A 27,772-nucleotide genomic window follows, 5' to 3' on the forward strand; every position below is an offset into this window, starting at 1 on the left:
GTGATGGTTTTGATTGGGTCCTCATATTGTTCTTTCCCAACGGTTGGGGTGATAGCTTTACGGATTGTGTAGTCTGAATATCCATTCTTCTTGAGGGCTTGGTGTACGTGCTCCAGTTCACTGGCTAGGTGGTGACAGTCGGAAATACGAGCTCTATGGTGTAGAGTTTTGATGAGGGAATTCTTCTGGGATGGATGGTGGTGGGAGTCAGGTTTTAGGTAGACATCCATGTGGGTGGCTTTCCTGTAGACAGTGTCCTATTGAGCCATCAGGTCTCTTTTCGATTAAAACATCCAAGAATGGTAACTTGCCATCCTTTTCCACCTCTATGGTGAATTTGATGGCTGGGTGTATGGAATTGATGTGGTTGAAAAATTGGTCCAGAGCTGGTAGGCCATGTGACCAGATGATGAACGTGTCATCTGCGTACCTCTTCCACAAGGACGGACGTAGAGTGGATGCCTGGATGGCATCTGTCTCAAATTTATCAATGAAAACATTGGCTAAAACTGGAGATAAGGGAGAGCCCATTGGGGTACCTTCAACTTGTTTGTAGAATGTTCCATTCCAGGTGAAGTAAGTGTTGGTGAGGCAGTGTCTAACCAGGGCCGGTACATCAGCATTCAGTCCTTGTTGGACCAAATATTCAATGATTGTAATGGTGTCAGGCACAGGAACTTTGGTAAACAAATATACCATATCTGACAAGGAAATCACCTGGAGATAGTGAGATGTCTTTAATTGAAGATATCAAGTGAGCTGAGTTAAGTACAGCTGACGTGGTCTTACCAGTTAATGGTTGCAAGGTCTCAAACAGAAATCAGGCCAGTTTGTAGGTGGGTGAGCCAATAGTGGAGACGATAGGACAGAGTGGTGTACCTTCTTCATGGATTTTTAGTAAGCCATAAAATCTGGGTGGTCTAGCAGCAGAAGGTTTTAAGGAAAGCCGCTTGGTTGGTTCGATTAAAGACGTCGAATCAGTGATGATGTTGTTGGTTTTAGTAACCAGGCGGTTGGTAGTATCTCTATTAATTTTGGTATAGCTGCCATCATTAAGTAGGTCCTGAATTTTGTTATTGTATGTGGTTTTGTCCATGATGACAGTGGCATTGCCCTTGTTGGCTGAGAGGATGACTATATCATCTCTCTTTTTTATTTGAGAGAGTTCAAGGCGCTCATCCTTGCTGATGTTGCTTATAGGTGTCTTAGCGTTTTTGTGTCCAAACCCTTAAGGGCTACGTCGACCTGGGCAATTATATCATCAACTGGGATGTGTTTAGGGGTGACTGCGAAATGCTAGGCTGGCCCTGAACAAGCTCTCTCTTACTCGCTCCTACATTAACATTAGCTGCCCTGCCCATCTGTAAACCTTTATAAAAAGCCTGCCTCAGCATATTCCCCTCTTTTTCACCTGAAGACGATTGCTTGTGTTGCAATCGAAACGTCGTGATTTTTATTTTTGTTCTTTTTTCTATCTACGTGGCTTTACCGAAAGACCCAAAGAATATGAATCCCTGCAGTCACGAAAGCTTTAAGTCAAGAGCTATATAGCTCAGTGGGCCTTACCTCATAAAATCACTAAAAATAGTAAACAGTACAAGCACTATGTCCTTCCCCAGAGTGGTACTCGTTTTATTGACAAAGGAGGAATGATAGGCTGAGTTAACTCCTAACAAGGGTTTGAACTTACATCCGCCGGCTTGCGAGTCGCCCGCTCTACCATAGAGCCATCTGGCCAGTTACACGAAGACAGGGAGATTGAAATGCGTGCGAATGGAATTGGCAGTGCTGCTGGCATCAAGGCTATGGATGGCTGAAACACCCCATCGCTAATTGCCTTGCATCAATACAGTACGTCAGAGTGCTTTCTGTGTGGCTGTAGCTCATGGCTTGCATGTTTCTTCTCATCGTTGTCCTCAAAAAACCTATGCAAATGTAATTGGTTTGAACATTTTTTTTCCCAATTACTTGTAGTTTTGGTTGCAAACAGTGTCTCATTGTAGGTGCAATGGCAGTGGACATTATACATATTGCAATAATGGACTAATACACAAAAACCCATGATGCAATATTGGCTGACTTTACAATAAAAATGTATTCTTTTTACTGAACACAAAACACCACGTTGTGCCCTTAATTATTCTTTTGGACGTTTTCATTAATTGGAAAAAAAAGCTATTTTCTTGCGTATAAAGCGATAAGGTGAAAAGTGTGCATTGTAAAACTTGGCATCCACTGAACTTTCTGGGTTTTTTTGTTGAAGTTCATTTTGTCCTTGTAAAAACCAGCCATTTCCTGCTTGGTTGCCTTTCAACCGCCGTGTCCCCTGCTGTTGGCTGTCACCGTGTATCTCATCAGCAGAGGCCCGGGGAAGCGACCACAATTCAGAATGCCACCAACTCTGCCCATCTCGTAAAGCCGATATTTTTTGAGCAGAGCTTAAAGGGCAGGCAGATTAAAGGACATGATTTAGTGTCAGTTGTGTGCAGACAGAGGCTCGGCAGCCACCTGCTGCGATGCTGTTTGCTGTTGACCTACATCAAGGGGTGGCTCTCCACCTCCATTAATAAACTCGCTAAGATCCCCGTATTAGCCAGCGGTGGCTATGTGTATCCTCGCTGCCTCCATCTGCAATTAACTCACAACGAGAAGCAATACGTGTCTATGTGAAATACTGTACCACAAATTGCCCTAAGAATTCAGTTTACGTGCAGGTGCATGGTGAATGACTGCATTTCAGCATCATGAGTGGTGGCAGCTTAGGGTGGCCTTCATCCAGCAGCAAATTAACCATGGCTGATGATGTAACATCCAAGTATTGTAGCTTGGATGTGACCTCTAAAACAGGCCTCTGTCATCAAGAAACATATGGCATACACTACACCTACCATTTAAAGAGGGGTCATAGGTCTGGTTATACATAGGGTGCAGTTTTCGTTTAAAAAACACACTTGGTGGAGGGGGTTTTGTTCCATTTTAAGAAAAGGAGATATGGCGATTGCGTACGTACATTAGCACACTACGATTTACAATGTGGCAGCCAAGTGCAATAGGGGACACATAAAATTACCTATAAAATGAATTGTCCATGAATTCAGAAGCAGGCTAGTGCCTTGCGTGCTGAAGTGACTGCACACTTTCCCACGCTCTTCAATACAATGGTTCTGTAATGAAGAATCGTGAGTTGTTACAAGGCATCAAGTTAGAAAAAAGTTAGTAGCACTGCTTATTTTTCACATTTTCTGTTGAATATTGTGTTTAGATCAATAATTATATTTCCACAGGATGTTTTTTTCAGAGATTGTAAGCTTTATAATTGTATTTATAACATTTAATTCAGTTTAATCTCGCAATGTATTTGAATGTTTCTTGTATAGCTTGGATATGGCTTTAATACATGTCACAGTTGTTTCTTCAGATAATTCTACATTGTGGTCACCTCACAGTTTACTTCTATTTTGTTTAAGTTTTGGTTTATTGACCATAAAAAGTACCGCTGTCAAGCACTGTCTTGTATATGTGCTCACAGTTGTAATGGATTTACTTTAATGCATTACTCCAAATGCATTAAAACATTTTCTCAGTTTGTTAAACGGGTACCGTATTCTATGGATTACTAGACACTCGAGAAAGACACACCCCAAACTTTGTGCCTGCTCACCCATACAGATGTGGTCACACATACACCGACTGGATAATAAGGAACAAACCTTACCTTTGGTTTAAAATACAGGAACAAAAAAAGTGCATCTAATAATCTCGGGATATGTTTTATTCTGAAGATCCACACGCACATTGTACAAATTAAAAGACTTAAAAGCACCAGTGGATTTTATTTTTTAAATGTCATTAACAGAAGTGGCTGAAACCACTTGTGCCAATTACCAAGGTTTTTTTAAAAGCTCCCTGCGTGACCACACAGAAGTTGCATTATTTAGCTTGAAACCTGGCTCTATTCGTGGAGGTGGGCAGTGGCCTGGGTATTGGTCCACGTGAGGCAAAGGCACCGTCTGTTATGCAATCTTTTGAATCATAGCAGAATGAATGCAATCGGAGAAATGCGGTGATTGACAAGTAACATGTGTTCATCTACTCATGCCTAGGGTTATTTATATTCATCATTTTCAATTCTTATATTCCTAATTCATGTGTAAGATTATTATCCATTAATTCAGCAGTGGATTAAAAAGGATCTGTAAAATATAATTAGGATTGTTTGTATTATGTATGTTTATTGTTTTATACTGCATCTTATTTTATTGGTTGTGGATGGTATATCGTTTTGTGAAATGCTTTGCGATGTTCCTTCACAAAAAGGAATGTGTGTGGCACGTTGACATAATAGTACAGCAGTATATATTATGGTATATTCAGGTTTTTGTTTTTGTAAAGATATGGATTCTATACATTAGCGTCACTATCAATTTTACGATCATAATAGCAAAAAAATATCGATATGTAGTGACGTAGAATAATGAAGGCAGGGGATGAAACTCAATTTCAGCATATAAGCAGCTTAGATCACATGAGGGCAGGTCATTTGATACTGGAATAATGACACACACCACTATACCAGTGTTTTGGAAGAAACGATGGTTTAAATAGATCTGCGTAACTTTCAAACTTACTGGACTGTGATGTGGCCAGTAGATCGCAGTCCAGCAAAGTTTGTTTGTGAAACCATCTGTGTGGACATTTGGAGCAAGAACGCCTCGTGTGTGTGGATTTTATATTCCACATGCAAAACATTATTCAGAAAGGAATTGCCTGAACATCCCCATAGAGGACCCTTTTGAAAGTTGACACCCTTTCATACTTTCCTGGATAAATTAGATGGTAAAAGTAAAGCTGCAGCCGTGTAAGTGCTTGCCTATGCCACCACGAAGGGAATGGCCTACATCAGAGAAACTCTAGAAAACCCCTCTCAGAGGGTATGTTGGCCTCCTCTTAACGCCTGGTCAGATAAACTAAACTAGTTTTTTTTTACCAGGTAAGGCCCACGGAGCTCGTTATTTTTTTTCAGAAACGACCTGGCCATAATTAATAGTTCAACGAAGTGGCTCATTATGTGGAAATTTATAGCAGCCAAAGACTCGAAAAACACATCTTGATTCTAAGTGTGGAGGGAAAACCCGTAGGACCTGGAGAAAAATCCACGCTACCAGGGTCGGGGTCGAACCCACGATCTCCTGCTTACCCGACGAGGTAGTTAACGTCTCACCTGTGACATGATGGGTAGACAAAGGCCATGGAGGAGGAGGGGGGGGGAGGTCCGAATCTTGCACCATTGTTTAAACTGCAGTGCCAAGGGAATGTTCTGGTGACCAGTGTTGCTTACCATTGCACCACAGCAATATCCTGGATAAATAACAATTGTTCATGTATTGCACTTTTGGTAAAAATCAAAGTACAACATTAAAAGTGCATTTTGCAGAATAAAAAAATGAAATTCATCAGCCCGTGGTGAACTTCATTATTTAGACTTAATTGACATTGAAAAAAAATGTAAGACATTTAGGGCTGCCATTTAATTTTTCTTCATTCCAGCTTAGTGCGAATTCAACATGAATTGAATGCCCACGTATGCGATTTTTTTGCAGGGTGTTTAAAATGCTATTGAATCGACTTAAACAATAGTTGTTAAGTCATTTATTGCACGGCGGTTCAATGGATACGGGGTGGTTAAGCTTCTCGCTTGCCAGCTGCGAATTCTTCCTCATACCATATCGGAATCGCATAACGTGAGCGTAACAATGGGTGGGTGTCATTTTCAAGACACGAAAAATAAAGGCGAGGGAATATCAGACGAATAACTCCTTCCAGTGTACAAACCATGACGGTGCGGTGGTGGTGGTAGTGGTGGTTGCTGCCACTCCATGAGTGAGAGCAGGGAGGGCCTCCACTGGCCCAGACACGCGGACCCATTGACGTCACGCGCCACGTCCGGCCGCACCCGCCTTTATATGAAACCTCTCGCCTGGCCCATTACCACCGCCCGGGGGGCTGGATTTTAGGGTATTCTGCGAAAACCCCATCTTTCTCTAGACCTCACATCTTTATCAATAAAAACTGGATTAATTAACTAAAGCTAGCAATTTGTACATTAAACGCGATGGCGATGTCTGTTTTTTTGGAGGCGCGGGGAGGGGGAAATATTAATTTTATAATTCAACCACCCCTATTTTAGTTTTGGCTTTGGTGGGGTGCCACTTGGTCGCGTCCAAACGCGAGTGAGCGTGCGCGCGCCGCGCTCTATCCGGTCACGTGGCCCCCGCCCCTCCCCTCTCCCCCCACCCCACCCCCAACGCCCGGCGTCTTGAGCACGAGGAACGCAGCGCGGGCATTTAACAGCGGGCGGGCGAACGCGGACGAGCGTTTAAATGTTCTCTGTGGCTCTCGTCTGTTCATCAAAGTAAGATAACCCCACGACTCATCGTTGATCCATTGGCGTGTGTGAATTGGTACAATTGCGGCCGCACTTTAAGCGGTGTAATGTTAAAGCTCTCCGTGGTAGGACTGCATGTGTAATGTATTATTGTGCTAGGCGAAGTCCACCGGTGTGGTAGAAGAGGCGGATTGGCGTCTTGGCTAATTAACTCGTCTGGTTAGTTGGTTCGTTGTAGGAGAGAGGCGACCTTGATGATAGGGAGTTAGCAATGCCGGCGAGTCGACCCTAACCCAACTTAAACCGAACGTGGCGGCGGGACTTGAACCGGGAAGCCAGAGCTTGGGGGGGTACCGGCGTTTCATCCTCTTCGCAGTTCCTCCTCGACTTCGACTCCGTCGTCTTCGTCTTCCGGCTGCTGCAGTCGTCGTTGCTTCTTGGTGTTCGCGAGTGGACCGATGGCCGCGGCGGCGAAGGAAGGTAAAGAAGCAGCGGGCGGCTTCCCCCGCTCCACGACTGCCGAACAATAGCGGAGGAGGCGGAGGCGTCTCGAACGATCCGAGACGGCGTGGCCGTGGCTAGAAGCGCTGCCCTGCAATAGCGCGCTCTCGCCACTGTTGGCAGAAGGCGTTAACCCATGCCTCCCCCCCACCACTAGAGGGATTTCTGTCCTCGTGTTTTGGCCTACTCTTCCACGCTGATCTCGGAAGTATGTCTGAACGCTTGAGCCGTAAGCGAGTTCTGCCCATCAATTGACCGTGGCGTGTGAGCCCGGGGGGGTGGGGAGCGACCTCGACATCTTTAGATTTAAAGCTTTCGTGACTGCAGGGATTCATATGCTTGGTTCTTTCGGTAAAGTCACGTAGAAGGGAAATAATAAAATAATATTGTTAAATATTGTTAATATAATTGTTATTGTTTTTATATTATTTTATTATTTCCCTTCTACTTGACTTTACCGAAAGAACCAAGAATATGACCTCGACATCGCTTACAACTGCCGCGTCGGGAGATCGAACCGGCGACCTTTGCGTGTAGCACGTGTACCGTTACACCACAGTACGAACTACGATGATGGTGATGTAAGAGTCAAGCCTGCGATGTCGGTGATCCAGGGGCTGTGCTTGTTGTATCTCGCATAACATCACTTATTAGTCCGTTTAGCCTATTAGAAGGGTTCCACCCCCTGGACCTCGTCAGCAGTTGACTTGCTCGCCATGTTTCTGGATTCATGTGCTGTGGTTGGTTTCCTTCGTTACGGGGGAGAAGGTGGAAGGGAATTCCTGAGGCGCAAGTCGAAGGAGCCGGTGTGGGAGGAGAGAGGGGGATGTGGGTGGTGGTGGTGCCAGCAGCTGGGGGACAATGTGAGTCTCGCCGTGACTCCTTGCTGCTGCTGCCCAGTGTGGCAGGGCCTGGACCTACATTATTGGTGTGGTGTGTGTTGGGGGGTGTGTGTGTGTAAGTATCGTTTTTTTTGTCTGTGTGTGTGCGCACGCTTGCGAGGGATTTGCCTCTCAACAAATGGGGTTTATGTAATAAAATATCCAGGTACCACGCCGTGAGCCCCGTGGTGAGCAAGCGCTATTCCGTTTTCCCATCCGTCAACTTTGAAGCACTTTATTTAGCGATTTTGCGCGTTATTTATTTATTTATTACGCCGCTCGACTGGCCGGGGGTTGCCCCTGGCAACGCACACGCGTCATCGGTGGAGGGGGGATTTCTCTTTCGCTTCATTATGCAAATAAAATAGACGGTAAATTCTTCAAAGTTTCATTCCCCCACCCCAATGTGTGCACTTACTACTATAGGCTCGCTAGATACTAATATTATAGCGCTTGCATAGCATTATTTCAGCGTAGGTGGGGGGATGGTGGGGGGTGGGTAGCGGCCCAGCCCCCAGCCTGCCTAGGTGCCACCTCGGCCGGCGAGGCAATCTAGGCGAGGCCGGGGGCTCTGCAACGGGACTAGGCCTCACCACGGCAATGTTAAGTGCAATTTTCTTGCTTTCGCTAAACTCGCTTTGAGTCCATCTGTGCGTGTGATTTGATGTGTGTGTGTGTGTGCGAGTCGATGTGTGTAAGTTGATGTGTGTGGGTCCATGTGTGAAGTCGATGTGTGTGTGTCAGTGCATGTGTGTGTGTTAATCCCTATGTGTGTGTGTAACTCCATGTGTGTCTATCTAAAGTACATGTCTGTGTGTGTAAGTCGATGTGTTTTGTGTGTGGGTCAATATCTGTAAGTGTGTAAGTCGATGTGTGTCTGTCTTCGCCCGGGCAATGCCGGGTACTTCCCGCTAGTTAAATGTGTGCTTGCTAAGCAGCACTTGCCCCAACGGTCTGTTAAGGTTATACGGGGGGTCTTTGTTACGTGTGGCACTGTGTGTGTGTGTGCTGGTATGTCTAGGTCGACTCGACCTCGAAGTACCTGGTGCGGTGTGTAAAAACATCGTCACTGGAGAGACAAAGGCGGTCTGGCATGGGGCTGGCCACCCACCCCGTCGTGTGCCGTTCCGACCTTCATAGGTGCTCGCTAACAGCACTCGCCCCATCAGTATGTTAAGGCTATAGGAGGATATTTGTCTGTCAGAGGGTGTGCATTTGTGTGTATTTTTACGTGTCTTTTGTCAGTGTGTGTGTCAATGGGTGGGTGTTTGCACTGTGTACTATATCCGTGTTTGTAAACACGTGCGTTTGTGTATGTATAGTATGCGTGTGTGTCTTTTGTGCAACTTTGACAAACACGGGGTGTTTATTTGCATGTGGGTCTGTATATTCTGTACATTGTGTGGGAGAGAGTTTGCGTACAACACGTGTGCATGCATTTACCTTCGGCATGTAATAAGTGGCCCTGTTGCGCATACGATTCCTTGCCACAGGCATCATCCGTGGCACGTGGTATCTGAACTATCTCGGGCCTCGCCGAGGTCGACTCAGCCTTAAATAAGTGTCTGGTTGCTGTGGGTGATTTAACGTCATCACCGGAGATACAAGATGGGAAGGAATGGTTGCTGAACGAGAAACCAGCACTTGCCCACCAACTGTTTATAAAGCTATACGGGAGCTCTTTGTGTGTGTGTGGGATTGTTGCTGGGTTTGCTGTGTAGTGAGCAACGTGTGGTACGGAGAGATTATTTTAATGGCACAGCTTGTGAGCAATGTGCTTATTAACAATGTGTGTAGTGCACGGGCAATGTACTCCAAGAACAATGGAATTAACAGTCGTGTTTGCGAGAACAAAGCATTGCAGGGAGGAGAGCTATGCTGCATATGTTACGTGTGGCCAACTTAGAAACTAGTTGTTGGAAGTTAATTATAATTACAGCATTGTTAGCTGAAAAGAAAATGACATTGCCATTGCAATTAATGAGGAATGGCACCAATGCACGTACGAGCACGGTACAGTACGTAATAACTATGTATTAGCTTGTTCAGATCAGTGCGAGCTATATTAAGAGCTGTGAATGTACAATGAGCATGGCATGTGTGACCGTGCATATGAGAGCAGTACTGTACGTGTGTGTACACAAGTTTCTACTTTACCACTCTGTGGTCACCAACATTTTGGCGTTAACAATAAATAGCACGGTGCGTTTGATGGCGAAGAGTGCGTTGAGCGCGGAGTTGCTTAGTGTGGTGTGTTCATTACGATGCCATGCGCCGGAACTCCAGCCAGCATTCCCACACGTTTCGAATATCCCTTGTTCAGTGGCGATTATGTGAACCGGTCATGGGCATCCCCTGGATCGAGTCGGCCTCAAATGAGTACCTGGTGCGGTGTGTAAAGTAAAAAAAACATCACTGGGGAGACAAAGGCAGTCGGGCGTGGTGCTGGCCACCCCCATCCCCTCTTGTACCGTGCCGGCAGTCTGTTAAGGTTATACGGGGGATCTTTGTCTTTGTTTCCGTCATTGATTCAGATGTTGTATTCTAATTGTGTTTTTTTATCGTCTTACTACATCACGCTCATGTTGGCTGCTGCTATATCTATGGCGAGCCCGTGCTATATATATACCCTTTATTGTCCATGCGGTTGCACCAATAAAACAGTGGGGGGAAATAGCTAATCGTGCAGCAACAAAAAAAACACAAGCTGGCACTGTAGACAAATTAAATTGTAGCCACGCGTGATGACATTGCCACCTCTGGCCGGTGAGACGTGGGCAAATCTGAGGCCAGTTTTTTTCATTCCCGCCCCATCACCACCAAACCTTCCTCCGCCCCATTTGCGATGGCTATGCCTCTTCTGCCTTTGTGTGGCGTGTGTGTTTTTGAAGGGTGGCTGCTGCGTGGCTAAGGAGTGTGAGCCTGTCAAATCGTCGTCATGGGGACCGCACTGGGGCTTTAACAGTTACGTCATTTGGCAGCGGCATCACATTGAAAGCCTCATTAGCCTAAAACCATAAAATGTCAACCCCCCTCCAAATACAGGGCGTCGACAAAAAATTCACTCCCGGATAGACACCGACAAAGATACCCCGTATAGCCTTCACAGACTGTTGGGGCAAGTGCTGTTAGCGAGCACCTATGGAGGCCGGCACGGCACACAAAGGGGCGGGTGGCCAACACCTCGCCCTGCTGCCTTTGTTTCCCGAGTGGCAGTGCTTTTACACCGCACGAGGTACTATATATTTTTTTAGGCAGTCGATCTAGGGGAGGCCAAGGTACCAATTCTGATAATCGTCACTGGTGATGGCCGTGAGCGGGAATCAAACTCCCATCACCGGGTTCGTAGCGCAGCGCGCTAACTGCTACGCTACCGCTGCTCCCGGATTGAATGCACTGTGTGTCCCACGCTCTCCAAGCCATTTTGACAATTTCTCAGGTCTGGGTGCCGTTTGCTAGTGGGACGCGAAAGGTGTTTTGACTCGATTCGCCAGAACTCGCTAGCCACCGGTTGTGGTTTCAAAGGCGATATCTTCCGCCTCGAAATTGGCCGCTGATTGGCTGTGTTGCAAAAAAATGTTATACCAAAATGTTTATTTTTTATCGCAATGGATCACCGTGATTCACCGTGGTTTTCTATTTTCCATTGTGAAGGAGGTAATACATCTCGGTGCGGACTCACTTGGATTAAGGCAATTGATTAAGACCATACAGTCCACCAATACGTCACTGTGCTGTGGAGGTACACACCCGTATGTATAACATCAAACATTCGCTGGCTGCATTGGCATATGGATTACCCGTTTGAGAATATGACACTGTAATATTTGTACCGCTGTGTTTGTCGGTACATTTGTGTTACCATTTGGCTTTTTATTTCAGCGGCGAGGGCTAAAGTCTAAATATAAAACAGCATTACTGTGCGCTTTCGTGGTGGACCCCAGCTGGTAAGGTCTCTGACCCTTCACCATTTATAGACAAGGTTTTTATTTTATTTTAGTATTTTAACGCACTCGTATTTATAAACTGCTCTGCGATTGTGCACGCTTGTGGCGTGAACAGTACAGTGCATTGTCTTCAGTGCCAATAGGCCGGCGTGGGCAATTATTCCACGTGCAAAAATGTTAAAGAGACCATGGGGCCATTTGTGTTGGACTTTGCCTATGGCTCGACAATTTGTGAACAACTTTCAGATTCAAAATGAAAAATAATTATACACTGGGTCTGGATAATGATGCATGTGGAGTGTATGCCCTGCATTGTTAACAATGGGTCAATGGCAGCCACTGTTCACTTTTAATTGTGCTTTTCACCAAGGGTTGGGGTACCCGTTTGTGCACTTCATGCATAATGTAAGCCTAGTGCTTACTGTACGTATGCAGTGGAACGACCGTAGTAAATTACAGTTTACTCTTCCTTGGAGACGTGGGTGTTCTCCGGCTATATGCTGATTAAAAGACCAAACATTACAAATGCATCGAGGGGGATAAAACGTTCTTTTCTTGGCAGCATCGTACAGGAACAAAATAAAAAAGCCATTGCCTTTGTTTTTAACTCAAAAAAATTAAACGAACGGTTGAATAGGCTAATGTTTTAGACCAAGAAGGGACAATAATGATGGTGGACACTGGAATCCTGAAGCAAAGGATTTGGGACCATGAGCACCACAATTCTGAGTGAATTGACAGACGAGTCTGAATGTATTTACAGACTTCGGCACAATGTCATTCTTGCACAAAATAGTCAAAAATTGTAAGAATACACAAACGCATACAAAATATAATATTCCATCTCGTCACAAAAGAACAGCGTGTGCTTTTACATGTATTCAACAGAACAATTGCTTAATTTCTGGACCAGGGAACATTTTAATTGTCTTGCAGAAAATAATTTTACGGATGTTTGAGAATATATAATAACCCACTATTTAGACTTCTAGTGTTCCATGGCATAATGTTTTAGTGAGATGTGGAACAAGGTTGTGCTGGTTATATAAAGGCAAGCCATTAGTAACCACAAAGCTTCTTATTACTTGGCAGTAGTGTATTGCTAGGTAGTCTTGTTGCTCCTGTGCAGGTGTTTGAATGTTCTTGCTACTTGAATATAACGTCAAAGAAGCAGTGTTTTGAATACACGAGGTGTAATTTGATCCAAAATATCCATTGCATCTGCACTCAAGAGTTATGGCAACAGTGTTCTGCTTGCCTTTATCGATTTGTATGACCATCTTTATCTTCTCTAATAGTAACAGTGCAAAACTATAAATAGAGCCATATTTCAGATTAAATGTACCGTGCTGTAATTTAGATTTGCGATGCTTTCGCTTTAATTGCAGCAGTGCATTTGGCAATTTGCAATCGAAGACTAAATGCTTTTCCTGGCCAGTGTATTCACGTATTATCTGGCAGCAGATCATTCTACAGGAAATCTGGCAATGGCCTGATTAAAGGTTTAATACAGTAAATGGCGACGTGTATTCTATTAAACACGTGCTTACACAATGTCGTATTTACTCACTGTTGCCATGAATTAAAATGCAGTTTCCTCCCAGTGACATCTTGAGTTATTGTATTTGGCAAGCGCCTTCAGTCTGCCTTTGTCATGTTGTACCCACCGCTTAAGTATGTAATTTGGTTAGATTGGCTATGTAACTTTTTCTCTGTTTGATCTACACTCGAGGTGACTTCAAGAACAAATACTTTTAAACTGACGATGCCATTTGATAGTGGTGTAATGATTTATTGAATCAATGATTAATGCAGATTCTTCTCGTCTGCAAATATGTTTTTCTATTTGCATGCCATGGGTATTCACAATCCCTCCAGCCACTCGAGGCTGCTACATTTAGCACGATGAAGAGAAAGAAATTCTTCTTGAATTGGATCTCGACCCAAAATCGTGACGATTCATTGGATCAATAAGGAGGGGGGGTGGACTGTTACACTTGTCGAGTCTGTCCTGTAGTGGGCATTCACTCAACTCTCAGCACGGTACCATGCTTCAAAAAGTTACAGATAACTTAGTGTTGGTGTAATATTAGAGGACTATGATTGTAAGTCATGGCAACAAACAACTCCTAACTTCGAGGGAAAACCATGATGACATTAGGCAATTCCTTTTCGTAAGAATACATTCTCATCCTATTGTCTGCAAAAATAATCCCTCATCCATCAAATTATCAATGTATGAACCTAGATAATGGAATACATTCATCCAATGACTCCTTGGATGAATTTTCCCCACGACTCCATTTTGCGTGAAAAGTGTGAATTTGATTCATTTAGCAATGCAGTCGACCAATTGTGTCTAACTCATGTCCACGAAATATGGGGATAAATTATAAAAATTCATCTCCAGAGAGTGGGAGATTTTACAGATGGATCTGGTGCTGCAAATCATATGAGTCTGTGATAATCAGGTCACGTTTAAGATTTATTTCAATTTAGTAGTACTGTAAAGTCATTTTGTGTGTGGCATCCAAGTGTAGTTCAGTGCTGTGTTTGCTAACAAAGGCATTTGTAGGACATTGCATGTTTCATCGTTCCCTTTATTGTATTATCCTGTAGACCTGACTTGGTGAACATCCATCATCAATCTCCAGCAAAATTCTATTCCGGTTTTTTTCCCTGTAACTGTTTTGAAAGTGAATAAAGCCCAGGAAAATGTGGTGACTTGACGCAGTTGAATAATTTTGCTTCAACATGAGATCTGTGCTGAAAACTGTTACCTTCTACCAGCGCAGCTTGTTCAAAAGTGGCCACGCTGCATTTCAAATAATGATTCTAGTCGCTATGGAAATGTATCTTGCTGTCGAAACTGTTGTGGCGTGATGGCCGGGTTTTGATTGTTAACCTGATGGTGCAGACTTTTACAACTTAAGATTTTATTTCGGAGCCAGGCATTTCAACATGTGTCATGGCTGACCAGAGTACAACTTTTATTTGTAACAGAAGAAGGCCTGCGAGTCTCTTACACGTGGCTTACATTATTGTACATATCTTCAGAACGCATATTGCTTCGTTGGATGAAAAGTTTTGTGGAATATTGTAGTGCAAAAAAATGCGACAATGAATCTTGTTGAATGTGTCTCTGTTTTGGCTTAACCGGGATGTTGGAACTTGCAGACAATTTTTACATTCAAAAAGCAATCAAAATTTTATGTCATCCATAATCTGCTCGCCTGGTGTGAACTACCCTAATAATGTGGCGTTGAGACTTGTTTATGCTAATGCGATGTTCGCATTGTCTTTGTGTTTATGAAGTGGTAAAGACCGCCCGCCCTCTCTGTTGTGAACAATAAATGTGAAGAAGTTCATTGTGGGAGACGTAATGAGCCTCCCTTTGTGTCCACGTCGCTTTGGATTTTTACAAATGCATTTCGCCACGTGGCGCTGCATTTAATTGCCCGGGTCATGCAAAAGTAGCTACATGCAGCTGTGTGACGTGCTTGGCATACGCACTGTGACTTTATTTTGAAGAGTCAACACAGTTTGGTACGTGCTCATTCATAAGCAGTCATTGCAATGGGGTTGCTTGGAAAATATATACGAAAAGTGGTATTTATTCAATGTCGTATTCCCGTGATATTTGCACTTTCTGTGCCGTTGTTATTCGTGTGCTTTGTAAATAGCAGATGCCTTTATTCCAGTGAATCGGCCATGACTTATAAAACAAACAACTTGGGAGGCTACTTACCCAGAGGCAACATCTATTTTTATTCTCATCAAAACGTTGATGACACGGTGTAGAGACAACCGTGCAGGCTTTTTTGGTGACTGTTCTACTTTTTATGTATTGGTATTTTTATATCTCCAGTACAATACAATATCATATAAATTGATTAAAGAGAAATGCAATATGGGAAAGCAAAGTTAGTGCCAGTTAACATTGAAATGGGATAAAAAAGACAAAATAATGCATCCAATATTCATCATTGTGATGAAATACCGAGCGCTCGCCCATCGCACTGGGTATCATGCAAGCTGACGACAGGCTGGCTAAAGATAGCTTTGCCAGTGTTGAGGCTTTGCTGGGGGGGGGGCTTTCTGAATTGGGTCCCCCCTTTTTCAAACTGTGCACTCTTTATCCGATTGGGTTATCATCGTGCAGGTTTGTGGTGGTCAGATGTTGCAGCGTCTTTTTTTTATTGTTGTGGGAGGACACAGCCGTTTAACCACCGAGCATGACCGGAATAATGCTTTTGTGGAAATCCAATGTCCCATTGGCTACCAGCGTGTGTGGCCCGCTGTGTCCTTGTTACCGTCTTCTTGGCAGCCACGTTAATTTCCACTGAAACCTTTTCAACAACTGCAATAGTTTGCATGTACAACCAAGTGTCAAGTGATCTGGTGATACATTCTCGGCAAAGCTGAGATAAAATACATATTTGCCAGAAAATATTGTACGCTACTTAACAATGATCGAGTGGCTTGTGAAATGGCATGTTCACGAATGCTTGATGCCGCAAAACTGTTATGCTTTTTGTTGCAAACGTTAGATTACATTTCATTATTACCTGGCATTGGAAATGCGTTTGGGAACTGCCGATCGCAGTGCTGATTCAGTCTTGTGTCTTGTCATGGCTGGAACAATTTAATACTTAAAGGTTATATTGTTGATTTTATAGCTAATTAAGTAATATGAATGCCGCTTTTTATTAGTTACAATAACTTGCATTCCTTTGCCAAGGCACTACTGGATGAAGGACAACTCAACCGTTGTCGGTCATGCATATGTTTTCTGACCATACTTCACTCTGCTGGTTCGTGCAACTTGTGAAGGGAAGGGTGCCCATGACAAGTTCAGATGTCGTTTGACAATTTTAGCCATGGCCAGGAATGGAACTCGCGTTCACGGGTTCATAAAGCAGTGCGCAAACTACTTAACCACCACTCCACTCCCAATATCAGGATAGCAAAGTGGAATTTAATATAAGTAAGGCAAGCGTTTATAACGTACAATGCTCATCTGCTCTTCACGGATACTTCGAAAGTAAATATTTTACGTTCCTTAACAAAACATGGCTGCCAAAGCTTTTATAAGATCATTCACATTGTGCCACCATTACCATAATGCCTACAAAGGCTTTTTATTTATTATATATACGACTTAATTGGATTAACAAAGCTTTACTGCCAAGCTTTTATATGGTCATCGCTATTGTTCCATCACTAAAAAATAACTTTTTTATATATGGCTGCCTGTGGGAATGATCAGATAACTGTGTCCTTTACATAATAGGACACTTGTTTTGGGCCTGCATCAAAACAGCCAGCAGTCGCATAAACTTGTGAAGCATTCACTCCTCCACACACAATGTAAACACGAGGTTTTTTTTATTATTTGTGAAGCAAGGGAAGCGTGGAAGCTTAAAAAGATTGAGTGCATTCTTTGACTTGGAGGCTATTCAAGGACAGTGTGGAATTGGGTGCTGTTAACCAACAGACACCTGAGTAAACTGCCCCTTGGAGCTTCTTAGGACAGCTTCTAACGAGTAGGATCCGTTCTGACTGTAGCCCACGCGCAGAATGCTGTTGCCCGAGCCTCTTGTCAACTGGTAACGATCATAACCTCGCCTTTTACCGCTTTAGGGTTGTTATCGGCGCATGTGAAGCCAAGATGTGTTGTAGATTTTCTGTAAAATTGATGGAGGCGATGAAAAAGGCGTGTCACTGAATTGCGCTTTGTGCATTTTAAGCCATGAAACAATGATAGGTTCTCTCCTGTTTCATTGAGGCTACCCAACTATAATCCGTGAACTGCAGTAAATGTGAATTTGGTACTTTGCAAAATGGTTTCGGTTCGTGGAGGCACTGCCGTTTGTTTGGAGCCTTGAGTGAAGCTCTTGCTACTTTTTTGGAATTTGACGATCTTAAGAGATTTGCGTCTGTGGTTTTGTGTTTTATTTCCTTTTTCATGCATGGGTGGTAAGGGAGTGTTAGCTGAAGGGTTTTTTTTGCTGTTGCTGTGCCAAGTCTATTTGAAAGTGGCAATGAGGCCGCGTTAAATACAATTTATTTCTGGTCTGTCTGTTTTTGTAATACTATAATAAACATCACACTAATCTATAAGCAAACTCTGGACCAGTTTTGACAAAGTGTCTCATTATCTTATCTGCTGAAGAGACACTTGAGTTTGTGTGTACTGAATTAATCTTACTGTGGGTCAGATTGTTTATATTACCTATTGCGTGGAGGGACCGATATGAAGGGGACTTGTCTTTATTTTGTTACGTATATTCACAACAACGCTAATTATTCTTTTGTGCAGCGGTAGAATGTCCAGCTTGCAATTGGAAGGGTCGTAAGTTCAAATCACTGTTGAGGGGCTGAGATGATCCTTCATTTGATCATTTTTTTAGAAAATCACCAGTGTTTGTACGGAAAGACTTACCCCCAACCATAGACTTGTATACAATGCCATACAGCAGTGGAGAGATCATGGCTCGTAATTATTCGATGATGTTGTGGTGATACCTTACATTGGCAAAACTGTACAGAACAAAAGGCGAGGAGGAGGAGTGCGCACGCGGCAGTTTTCAGGGACCCGAGTTAATTCCCAGCCATGGCTAATATTAGTGGCAAGCAATGATGTCTGAACCATTTCTGGGCCCCTGTTCATCAACCCACATTATTTAACATGTCGGCTTTCGCGACCAATATCACCCGACACAGCCAACTAGTAAGGGTTGTCACGTAAACAGAACATGCCAATTCGTCACTAGTACAGCACTAACCGGTTGTGTGTTGGAGAGCCAAGCCACAACATTTGCAAACGGAGTACGACGTTTCGCCAGTAATTACAACTAGCATCATCAGGCGACAGCCAGATTTGTGGAGAAGTCTTACTCCACAAATATGGCTCTCCAACACACCGATGTGCTGTACTAGTGACGAATTGGCATGTTCTGTTTACGTGACAACCATTAATAGTTGACTGTCGGGTGGTGGCAGGTTTTAACGACACATATTTACGCGATCTAACCCAAAAACCTCTTAGGAACCCACATTATATTAACCAGTGTGGGTAAGTTATGGTTAAACAATTTCCTTGACGAACAGCATGGGGAGGACTTTATCCACCGGTGGATTTACAAAGGCGGTGATGCTTATTTTATTATTTATTCTTATAGAACAGGACTTAAATATGTTTTTACCTCTTTTATCATTTTGTTGTTGTACATGAAGCAGCCAGGATATGATTTTCAAGTATCAGTTCACTCATTCTCAGTCACTGAAACCTTTAATGATGAGACATGTTTTGTTGCAAGGAGAGCACACTGTATACTAAGGATACAAGATGCAGGGGAATTATTTGTGTGCCATGAATAAAGAGAGGGCTTAACTTCAGGCTCGGCATTAAGACCGTATTATTTCCAGTACCTTTCTGTCAAATGCGTAGCCAAATTAGTACATCGTACAAACACACGGTCGTCCTTAAATGAAGATATTGGAAAGTAATCTATTTATGGAACTTTAGGAAAAGCCACACGAGCACATTTTTGGAATCTTGTCTCGCACCCTCTCACGGTTGTCTATATATTTATTTAACATCCAGAATTAGTGGTGCCTCTAAAATATGTTAAGCATCGAATTTGCGGTGGGCTGCTAGCTGCTTGGAATTAGCTGAGGTTTGCAAGAATGGAATTTAGCAACCCATGTTTAGCTCTTTTTTTTTAATACCCCACTGCAAATCGCTTTTGAAGATGACTGCACGTGTCGGGGAAATATAATTTTTACACTCAATACTCAATTTCAGAAACGCGCAGGGGATGTCACATGGTGAAAATCCACCAGTACTGGGGAACGGGCGTGCCCTTTGTAGCTTTATTGGAATCCCATAAATCGGCCGCGTGTGTAACTTAAGACATTTTTTGATCTCTCTGCTTTGGCGCCTGCAATAGTATTGACGACTCGCATCGGTGAAGAACTGCGATTGATTTTAGTATTGTCTACAAAATGATGCATAATCTGTTTTCGTATGATCACATTTTTGGTGTTGTCAGTCTTCTGGTTGTCATGAGAATACTTCCAACTTTGTATCCATCTCTTGAAAATGTTTTTACCTTGGTATCTGTTGTGCATATCTTTTTTGTACGATAAACTTGTAACAAACCTACAATACCAACCAACTTTAGGTGTATATGTATGTTTTGGGGCTTAGCCACGCTTTCATGTAGTTCACTGGGATGCATTTCGAACGAGGATGTTTTATATTTCAGCAGTAATGTAATGAAAAGTAGTCTTTGTCAATCTATAATTATAACCAAAATTTTTTTTGAGAAACCATCTCATTTAGCAGTGGATTGAAAAGAGACTGTAATTTAGTATTACTACTTAAATGTGGTCTTGACCAATAAAACCTTGCTTTTTCCCCATGTCGGATGATGGCATGGTGCTGCAATGGCAACACTCGTGCGTTACAGCAAGAAGGCCCTGGGTTTAATCCCTGACTCGGGCACCTTCTTGTGTGGGGTTTTTGTATGTTTTCTCCCAGTTCTGCATGGGGTGTTCCTCCGGCTTCACCAATTTCCTCCCTTGGATAATGAACCACAATTTTAGTGTTATTGGCCAAACATCCCGATGCTGAAAATGTACCTGTACATTAGTCACTTGGGATTTCACAAAGCAACATTCCTCCCTCTGTGAAAGTTGTGCCATAATGACACCTTTTTAGTTGAGCTTGACTCTCTTCCACTTGGTTACGCACCAAGTGAACCAAACTAAACGACGTTTAAGATTGTGTGTTATCTGTGTATGAGAGCTGTTAACACACAGCAAGTCGTTAAACCCATTTCTAGAGGCAATTGTGCATGGCGAGTTCCTTGAATGCAGTGCTACATGTTCCGATCATGAGCTATTCAGCTAAAATACCCCGTATGTGAATGGCCATGACTGACAAAGACTGCATGTGTGATTGCCTGAAACAGTTTATTAAGCTATATAGCCATACAATTCTGATCTAATTTGGGGTTTATTCATGTGATCATATAACTACGCTAATCCTGTGATAGTTTTCCAAAAATATACTTTAAGGTTCTTCGTTATTTCTACAATGTTACTTTGTTATCTGCATGTCAGACTGCACAAAACATGGCAACAAGACTCTTGTAATTTCTTTGAGGTGTTGTTTTTTTAATGGCTAAATAAATGATCGTTTTAAATGCCGTGTTTCAACTAGCGTTGATAAATGTGGACAATTATGAAGTCGACCGATCAGCATTGTGTCGTCATGAGAGTGGATGATAGGAAACTGAAGTATGTTAATCCTTTTTAAACAAAGTGGCTATGAACTCGCTGAATTATGTGAGGTGAGGCGGAAGAGGGGGAGTGGTGGCGGTGGAGTTGGGAGGAAGTTTCATTCTCAGACATTTTTGGCGTGAGCAGGATTTACACAATCAGCTCCTGTAAGGCCACCCAGCTGCGCTTGTGTGTCACATGGCTTTAATATGCCTCGCATTCCCCACATTCTTTCAGCCGAGTTGTCCGTGTAAAGTATGTGAGCGAGTGGGTTCACGTGACATCTGAGGTGGTGTTCACGTGACGTCTGAGGTGGTGTTCACGTGACGTCTGAGGTGGTGTTCACGTGACGTCTGTGGTGGTGTTCACGTGACGTGTGAGGTGGTGTTCACGTGACGTGAGGTGGTGTTCACACGACATCTGAGGTGGTGTTCACGTGACGTCTGCGGTGGTGTTCACGTGACGTCTGAGATGGTGTTCACGTGACGTCAGAGGTGGTGTTCACGTGACGTCTGTGGCGGTGTTCACGTGACGTCTGAGGTGGTGTTCACGTGACGTCTGAGGTGGTGTTCACGTGACGTCAGAGGTGGTGTTCACGTGACGTGTGAGGTGGTGTTCACGTGACGTCTGCGAGAGTACATGTCCGTACTTTGTCTTTGCTCATTTGTTTTTACTACTTCAGGGTAACGTTGCCAGAAGTGTGTGTTCACATTCTTAGACGGGAGTATCGTATGACACGGTGCCTATTGTCGACAAATTGCACGCGCACGTCATTCTGTGTACGCCAACACCCCCCTGCCAACCTGTTTCGAGGTCCTGCTTCTCGAGTTTCGTATTCGATCTTGGGGTCGCATGCGCACGCAAGCCAGGACTGGATGTCGATTCGACAGCAGCCCAGTCCCGCGTATCCATGCGAGGCCGCCCGTTGTCGTTGCTTGTGTGCCGCAGGGGGGGGGGGGTTGTCTGTCTCTTGAGTGCACGCTGGTTTGTTTTGGTAACGTGCGTGCGCGCTCCCAAGCGGCCTGTTTTTTGTTTGAAGAGGAAGGTAAGCTTACCGTGTCCCGCTCCATTGCTTCGAGATGTTAAATAATCCATAATGCTCTTTGCAAGAATACAAGCTTTTTGTGGTGCCCGTTGTTGTAGAGTTAACAGTTTGCAATTTAACACGGCCCACTGTCCTGTATCTTAAGGACCATTATTGAATATCGGTGGTTTACTACACTTGTGTACTGATCTTTACGCAGATTGGTATGGTAAGCGTTTGTTCAGAAAATGCTGCATGGAGAAATTGTATTCCAGTGAAGTGAAAAACTTTAACCTTCGAAGCTCTTATCCAAGTTTCCGATTGCGCGTTGGGTCAACCTATCTACGTGACTTTATCGAAAGACCCAAGAATATCAAGCAATCCAGTTTCCCCACCACGGTCACTGGATTGATTTTGGTTTCAAGTATGCGCAATTGTGCGGATAACGCAACTCACATTGTGTTGGGTAATAAGCGTTTCACTTTACTGTAGTTGGCCACAACTGGCGTGACACATTGGGAATGGAATTTAATGCTTCGGCTACTGAAATTGCTATTTTTTTGTTTCATCCCTACCCTTGGTGGTCAATACAAAGTGGCGAGTGTTTTAAGAGGAGATCATGGCATTGTTAAATGGAACTGGTGACGCAATTGTCCCAATGCACTTTTTACACAAAATGTTCGTTTGGCTTATGGGTTTTTTTGTCGCGTGAAGCCGAACATCACTCTCGCTTGAATGCAGCGGCAGGGTAGGATCAAGGTCACGGTTTCGTTTCCCCGCTCTGTGGCGCTGGAGTTGGTGAATGCTGGTTGCAGCGTTGGGTTATTCTTAACCGTGCATATGACTCCCATAAAAGCTATCTTGAAGAAGAGCATGTTTTCTCACCTCCTTGTCAGATTATCGTCTTTAAATGCAGCCTCTCAATCTGGCAATTGCTGTTCATGTGCTACATCAGTCTTGCCCCTTTTTGCGAGACGCTTTTACATCAGTGGCTCGCACCTGTATTAACTAACTCTGAGTATCGATGTAACCTTTGGACAGGTGTCCTACTGGCAAGCATTTATTGGTACACTTAGCACAATAGCTCCGTGTTAGTGGAACTCTTCTTATCAGCATTATAGTGGTAAGGGGTGTGGGGGGCAGAATTCGCCGATACGAAAATTCAAGGATGACAACCATTTCTCTACCTCTGGCGAAGATATCTCTAACAACGCAATGGAAACTCATGCAAACCTCTTGGTAACAGGCTATGAAGTATCCACACATGCATGCTTACCTGGGGAGTTGGGTCGCCTTGGCACAGGTACATTGCCCTTGTTTCTCAGTTAAAAGGTAAAGGTGCATTATTGCTTGCTTCCTCGCCACTGCTAGATGCAGCTCCAAGAGGATATTTGGCCTACACTTCCACGTTGACCAGACGTTTCAGAAGATGTGGGTGTAACCCACACTTCACCCCACCACTGACACGTGACCCGCCGATTAAATAACTGGCGTCCCTATTCATCCTGCTGGGTAGACAGATGCGAGGGGGGGGATTTAATAAACTTACTCCATTGTTTCGACTGCCGCGTCAGGAATCAAACCAGCGACCTTGCAAGTCCAGCGTGCTCACCGTTACCCCTGGCAGTTCCCCTCGTTTCTTGGTTAAAAATATTTTTAAAACATAATTTATAGCGAGACGTTTCTTTACTTGTGGAAAACCGACAACCACATTTTCTTCCAGGCTTTTTTTTCTCATGTGGTTATCAGTCATGCAAAAAAAAAGATTTGAACAGCCTGGTATTATAAAGAGAACATGTGGATATGTGTGTGTCTGTATAGTGTGTATGTAAATATATGGACGTGTAGGTTTAGGTGTCTGGTATTTAATATAAGTCCGTGTATAATATGTGTAATAGTGTACATGAGGGTATGTATGTTGGTTAACATGTACTTTTGGATAGATGTCTGCTGTGTATGCATATGTGGATCTATGTATCGGATAATGTGTTTACACACGTCTTGTATTTTCAGTGGGGTTTGCCAGAATGAATATCCCCACACCTCTGTGAACCTGGGTTGGAGCCCAACACAATCAGCATCAGCCCCCTTTCTGTGCGGTTTGTTTCATGGCGCGAGAACCATTACTGGCAACTCCAAGTACAGTGCTTTAAAAAAACAAATAAGGATCGTGTGTAAAATAAATCTTGTCTCTTGAGGATTGTTTCCCGGAAATAGGGTGGGCCAGCCATACCCAGAGTGTGTCTCGGATTCATAATGGGGTACAGAACTTCTGAGTCACTGTCTGCCTTCAGGCGCGGGATTGCCACGTGAATACTTTCCTGATGAGTCTTGTTCTGGGGAACGGCCTTGATGTCGGGCGGAGTGGGTCCATCTTACCAGAAATGTTTTGAGCACCAATTGCGTACGTTCCCTTTTTGTTGTTCTGCACTTAGCAATGATATCAACAAAGTTCTGAAAAGCCCGAAGGCTCTTGAGAGCGGAGGCTTTCACTGCAAACTAATGGGCGTTCTGGCATTGTTTCCAAAAAACGTATAATTGACTTGCTTGTGGTCTTACATTTGTACATGAATTTCACAACGCGGTTGTGTTGACTACAGAGTGAACTGGCTAACCTTATACCGCTGTCTGCTGTGTTGAGGTTGCAAATGGTTGGTTTAGGTGCTGTGGTGGATATGACTCCACACAAAATTATGATGGCCCTGTGATTTGCTTACCAGCTTAGTGCACTACATATGAACAGGAGTCCTTACTTTTGATAATACCAACAACAATGATTTCCAAAGACACTTTTTATTTCTACAAAAAGCAAAAATAATGTGCATTATTATATCAGCAAAAAGGGATGTCATGTTTTTTTTATTCAGGTGAAGGGGGAAACATTTGCGAGAGGGGTTTGGTGGAGGAAGATGATTGCTGTGCAGGCGGTGGAGAGCCAATTGTGTGGCTATCGAGTGTGCAGGCAGTGCAACTGCACCGAGCCCCACAGACTGGAGAAACCCAGACACTGACCTCTCATGTAGAAGTGTGGGGTGGGGGTGGATCCCCATTTAATTCCATGCACCAGGGCCCATGCCAACCACGCAACACCGAGTTTTTGGCTTATTCGCTTGTTTGCATTGCTGCCAAGCATATCCAGATCATAAAACACCTGCAAAATATATTGTTTTGACAATAAAAAGACTGGTTTTTGCCATGTGTTTGGGAAAGGGCAGGACAGCGATCTCAAACATTGGGGCACCACGGTGACGAGATCTTAACTAGCTCTCCTGGTATACAGGAGGTCATGGGTTCGATCCCGACCCTGATGCCTGTATATTTGTAGTTTACATGTTCTCCCTGTGGTCGCGTGGATTTTTCTCCGGGTCTGCAGGTTTTTCCCTCCACATTTAGAATCCACATTCGGCTGCTATAAATTTCAGCACGATAAGCCACTTTGTTGAACTATCGTTTGTGACCAGGTGCCTTCTGAAAAAGAGCCATGCAGCTCAGTGGGCCTTACCTAGTAAAATAAAAAAAAGTTTAGTTTTATGATTTTGGCCTTCCTCAGTGGCCATATATTTTGTCCGTCGTGTTATCGGCTCTGCATGTGACCTGTGAACAGACCATAACATGGTATCAATGGCATGTCCAGTATTTCTTGGGGAACCATATCAGGTAGGCAAGACAGTCTTTCATTTTGTCATTGTTCAACCAATGTTAGTTTAAAAAAATTATTTTGTTTTGCAAGGAGTCGAGTGTATTATAGTAATGTTAATTAATTAAATGGTAACATACTATTATTTACTAATTTTACTTTATATTATTTGATTATTTCCCTTCTACGTGACTTTACCGAAAGAACCAAGAATATGAATCTGTGCAGTCACGAAAGCTTTAAATAAAAATTTAATTTGACTTTGCTTTGTACATTTATCGTGTTTAATCAGCTGCTATTACTGCCACCGTGTGGCCATTACTTTGCATTACAATTTCAGTCCAGTAGTGCAGGTGGCATAACAATTCTCACCCTGTACTATGCACAACTGTTCTTTAGTAGAGTACCATTAACACTTCCTCATACCGTACGATTTAAATTTATGAATATTTTAAATGTGACGGCATCTCAAAATAGCAAACCGTGACCTTTATTAGTTTGCGGAAAGGATAACGGAAATGTTTTGCGTTTATTACGTCAAGGTAAAGTAGGAAGGGTGGGGAGAAACACAGCGCTGGGGAATGTAAATATTCATGCTGATCAAAACACCTTGAACTCGGATAGATGCAAATGATCGATCCTTGGCAAGGAAAGAAGAGGAAGGTATTAAGCCTGTACGTGAAGATGGGGATGATATGGTCAGCATTGTGGACAGCTGCAGGAGGGTGGCGAGGGCTACAGTCGTTCCACATGCCAGAATTCTTGTCGTGGTTTACTTTTTTGTGTTTGTTTCACACAGTGTTGTGTCGAGCTAGGCCCCACGTCTGTCGGAGAAGAAGGCCATTGCCTCGTAATGCCTGGAAGTTCACCGGCATTGGTTCAAGCGAGCCTGACTGCAGATGAGAGACGCCGAATGTCCAAACTGGTCCGCAGTGTGCTTGTGTTGAAAGGGCGCTGCCAGAAAGCGGTGTGGCAGAACCATGCTTTTTTTTGTGGTGGCACAGATCTATGAAGGATGCTGGTGTTGTCGGCTTGTTTAGTTCCGGATAGTGTCTACTGATCAGTATTGTCTCTTCAGTGTCATTTGTTTAATATAATTTGGTGTGTGTGTGTGCATATATACGTATTAATTGCCATTTTAATAAGTCAAGTATATAAGCCCATCGTGTCTATACGGTTGTATTATGCATGGGTTTGTGTGGGTCGTTGCAGGGACTTGCTGCAGTCCAGGTTTCTATGTCGAAACATTTATGAATCGGCAAAGGTTCATCCTCCACTTAAAAGTAAAGTGTAATATTACTGTGGCCCTCGTAGGCTTTCTTTTACGGCACCGCAAGTCGAACAAAGTGGAGCGGTGGCACTGCTATAAACCCAGCAACCCGAGTTTGATTGCCGGCCACAGAATTCGCAAGTGGCGAGTGACATCTGCACCAGCTACTGGGCACTGCCTGCCACTCCTTGGCAAAACCCATATTGACCATGGTGGTGAAGTACGGACAAGCAATCTGCATGACTGACACGTGTCAAACAACCCTGACATCATCCAGCAGTGGAGTGACAAAGGGGCTATGAATAATTATTTGGGATTCACTCCTTCACGAGGGCTTTGGACCATGCTGAACCGCGCTCGAACGCATCATACACGTGGTTCCATAAATGGAATATTATACAATTATGTATGATATTGGTCGCTAAAGCTTACGTGTTAAATGGAATATCAAAGAATCGCCAGACTGCGACTGTGGTGAAGCCCAAACCTCAAACGTAAGCCGATGGGTGCGCCATCCACACCCTTTTGGTGTCGCCGCAATCCACACAGCGTCTACTGCCACCTTGGGTTGGTTGAGGGATCCTAACATTGAACAATGACATCATCTATACAAACGGTTGCTATACGAAAGAAGAAGATTTTGCAGGACAACAGCAGTTTCCTTTAATCTGTACATTTGTTTTCGAAGGGTGGCCCTGGTGGCATGAGGTTGAAATTCCAGACTGTGACCAGGAGAGGGCGATGCTTTGCCAGGCAGTCGCGTGAGTGTTGGGTGTGACTCGCTGGCATTTGCTGGACATGTCATCACAGCTCAGCTATGCTTTCCCACAGGATTA

General features: G+C 43.7%; 1 protein-coding gene across 2 annotated transcripts in view; it reads left to right on the forward strand.

Annotated features, from left to right (window-relative positions):
• The first annotated feature begins 6,296 nt into the window (after positions 1 to 6,296).
• The window catches only part of LOC144935787 (disks large-associated protein 3-like), a 46,340-nt gene continuing 24,864 nt past the window's right edge, over positions 6,297 to 27,772 (forward strand). Inside the window, exon 1 of one of the 2 annotated variants that reach the window (XM_078862536.1) lies at positions 6,297 to 6,865. In XM_078862536.1, coding sequence (XP_078718662.1) covers positions 6,844 to 6,865 — 22 coding nt within the window. In that variant the 5' untranslated portion in view covers positions 6,297 to 6,843. The remainder of the gene's footprint in view (positions 6,866 to 27,772) is intronic. The other variant, XM_078862537.1, reaches the window with a different exon arrangement.

Source organism: Lampetra fluviatilis, chromosome 14 (assembly GCF_964198595.1).
Source record: "Lampetra fluviatilis chromosome 14, kcLamFluv1.1, whole genome shotgun sequence".
Lineage (NCBI taxonomy): Eukaryota > Metazoa > Chordata > Hyperoartia > Petromyzontiformes > Petromyzontidae > Lampetra > Lampetra fluviatilis.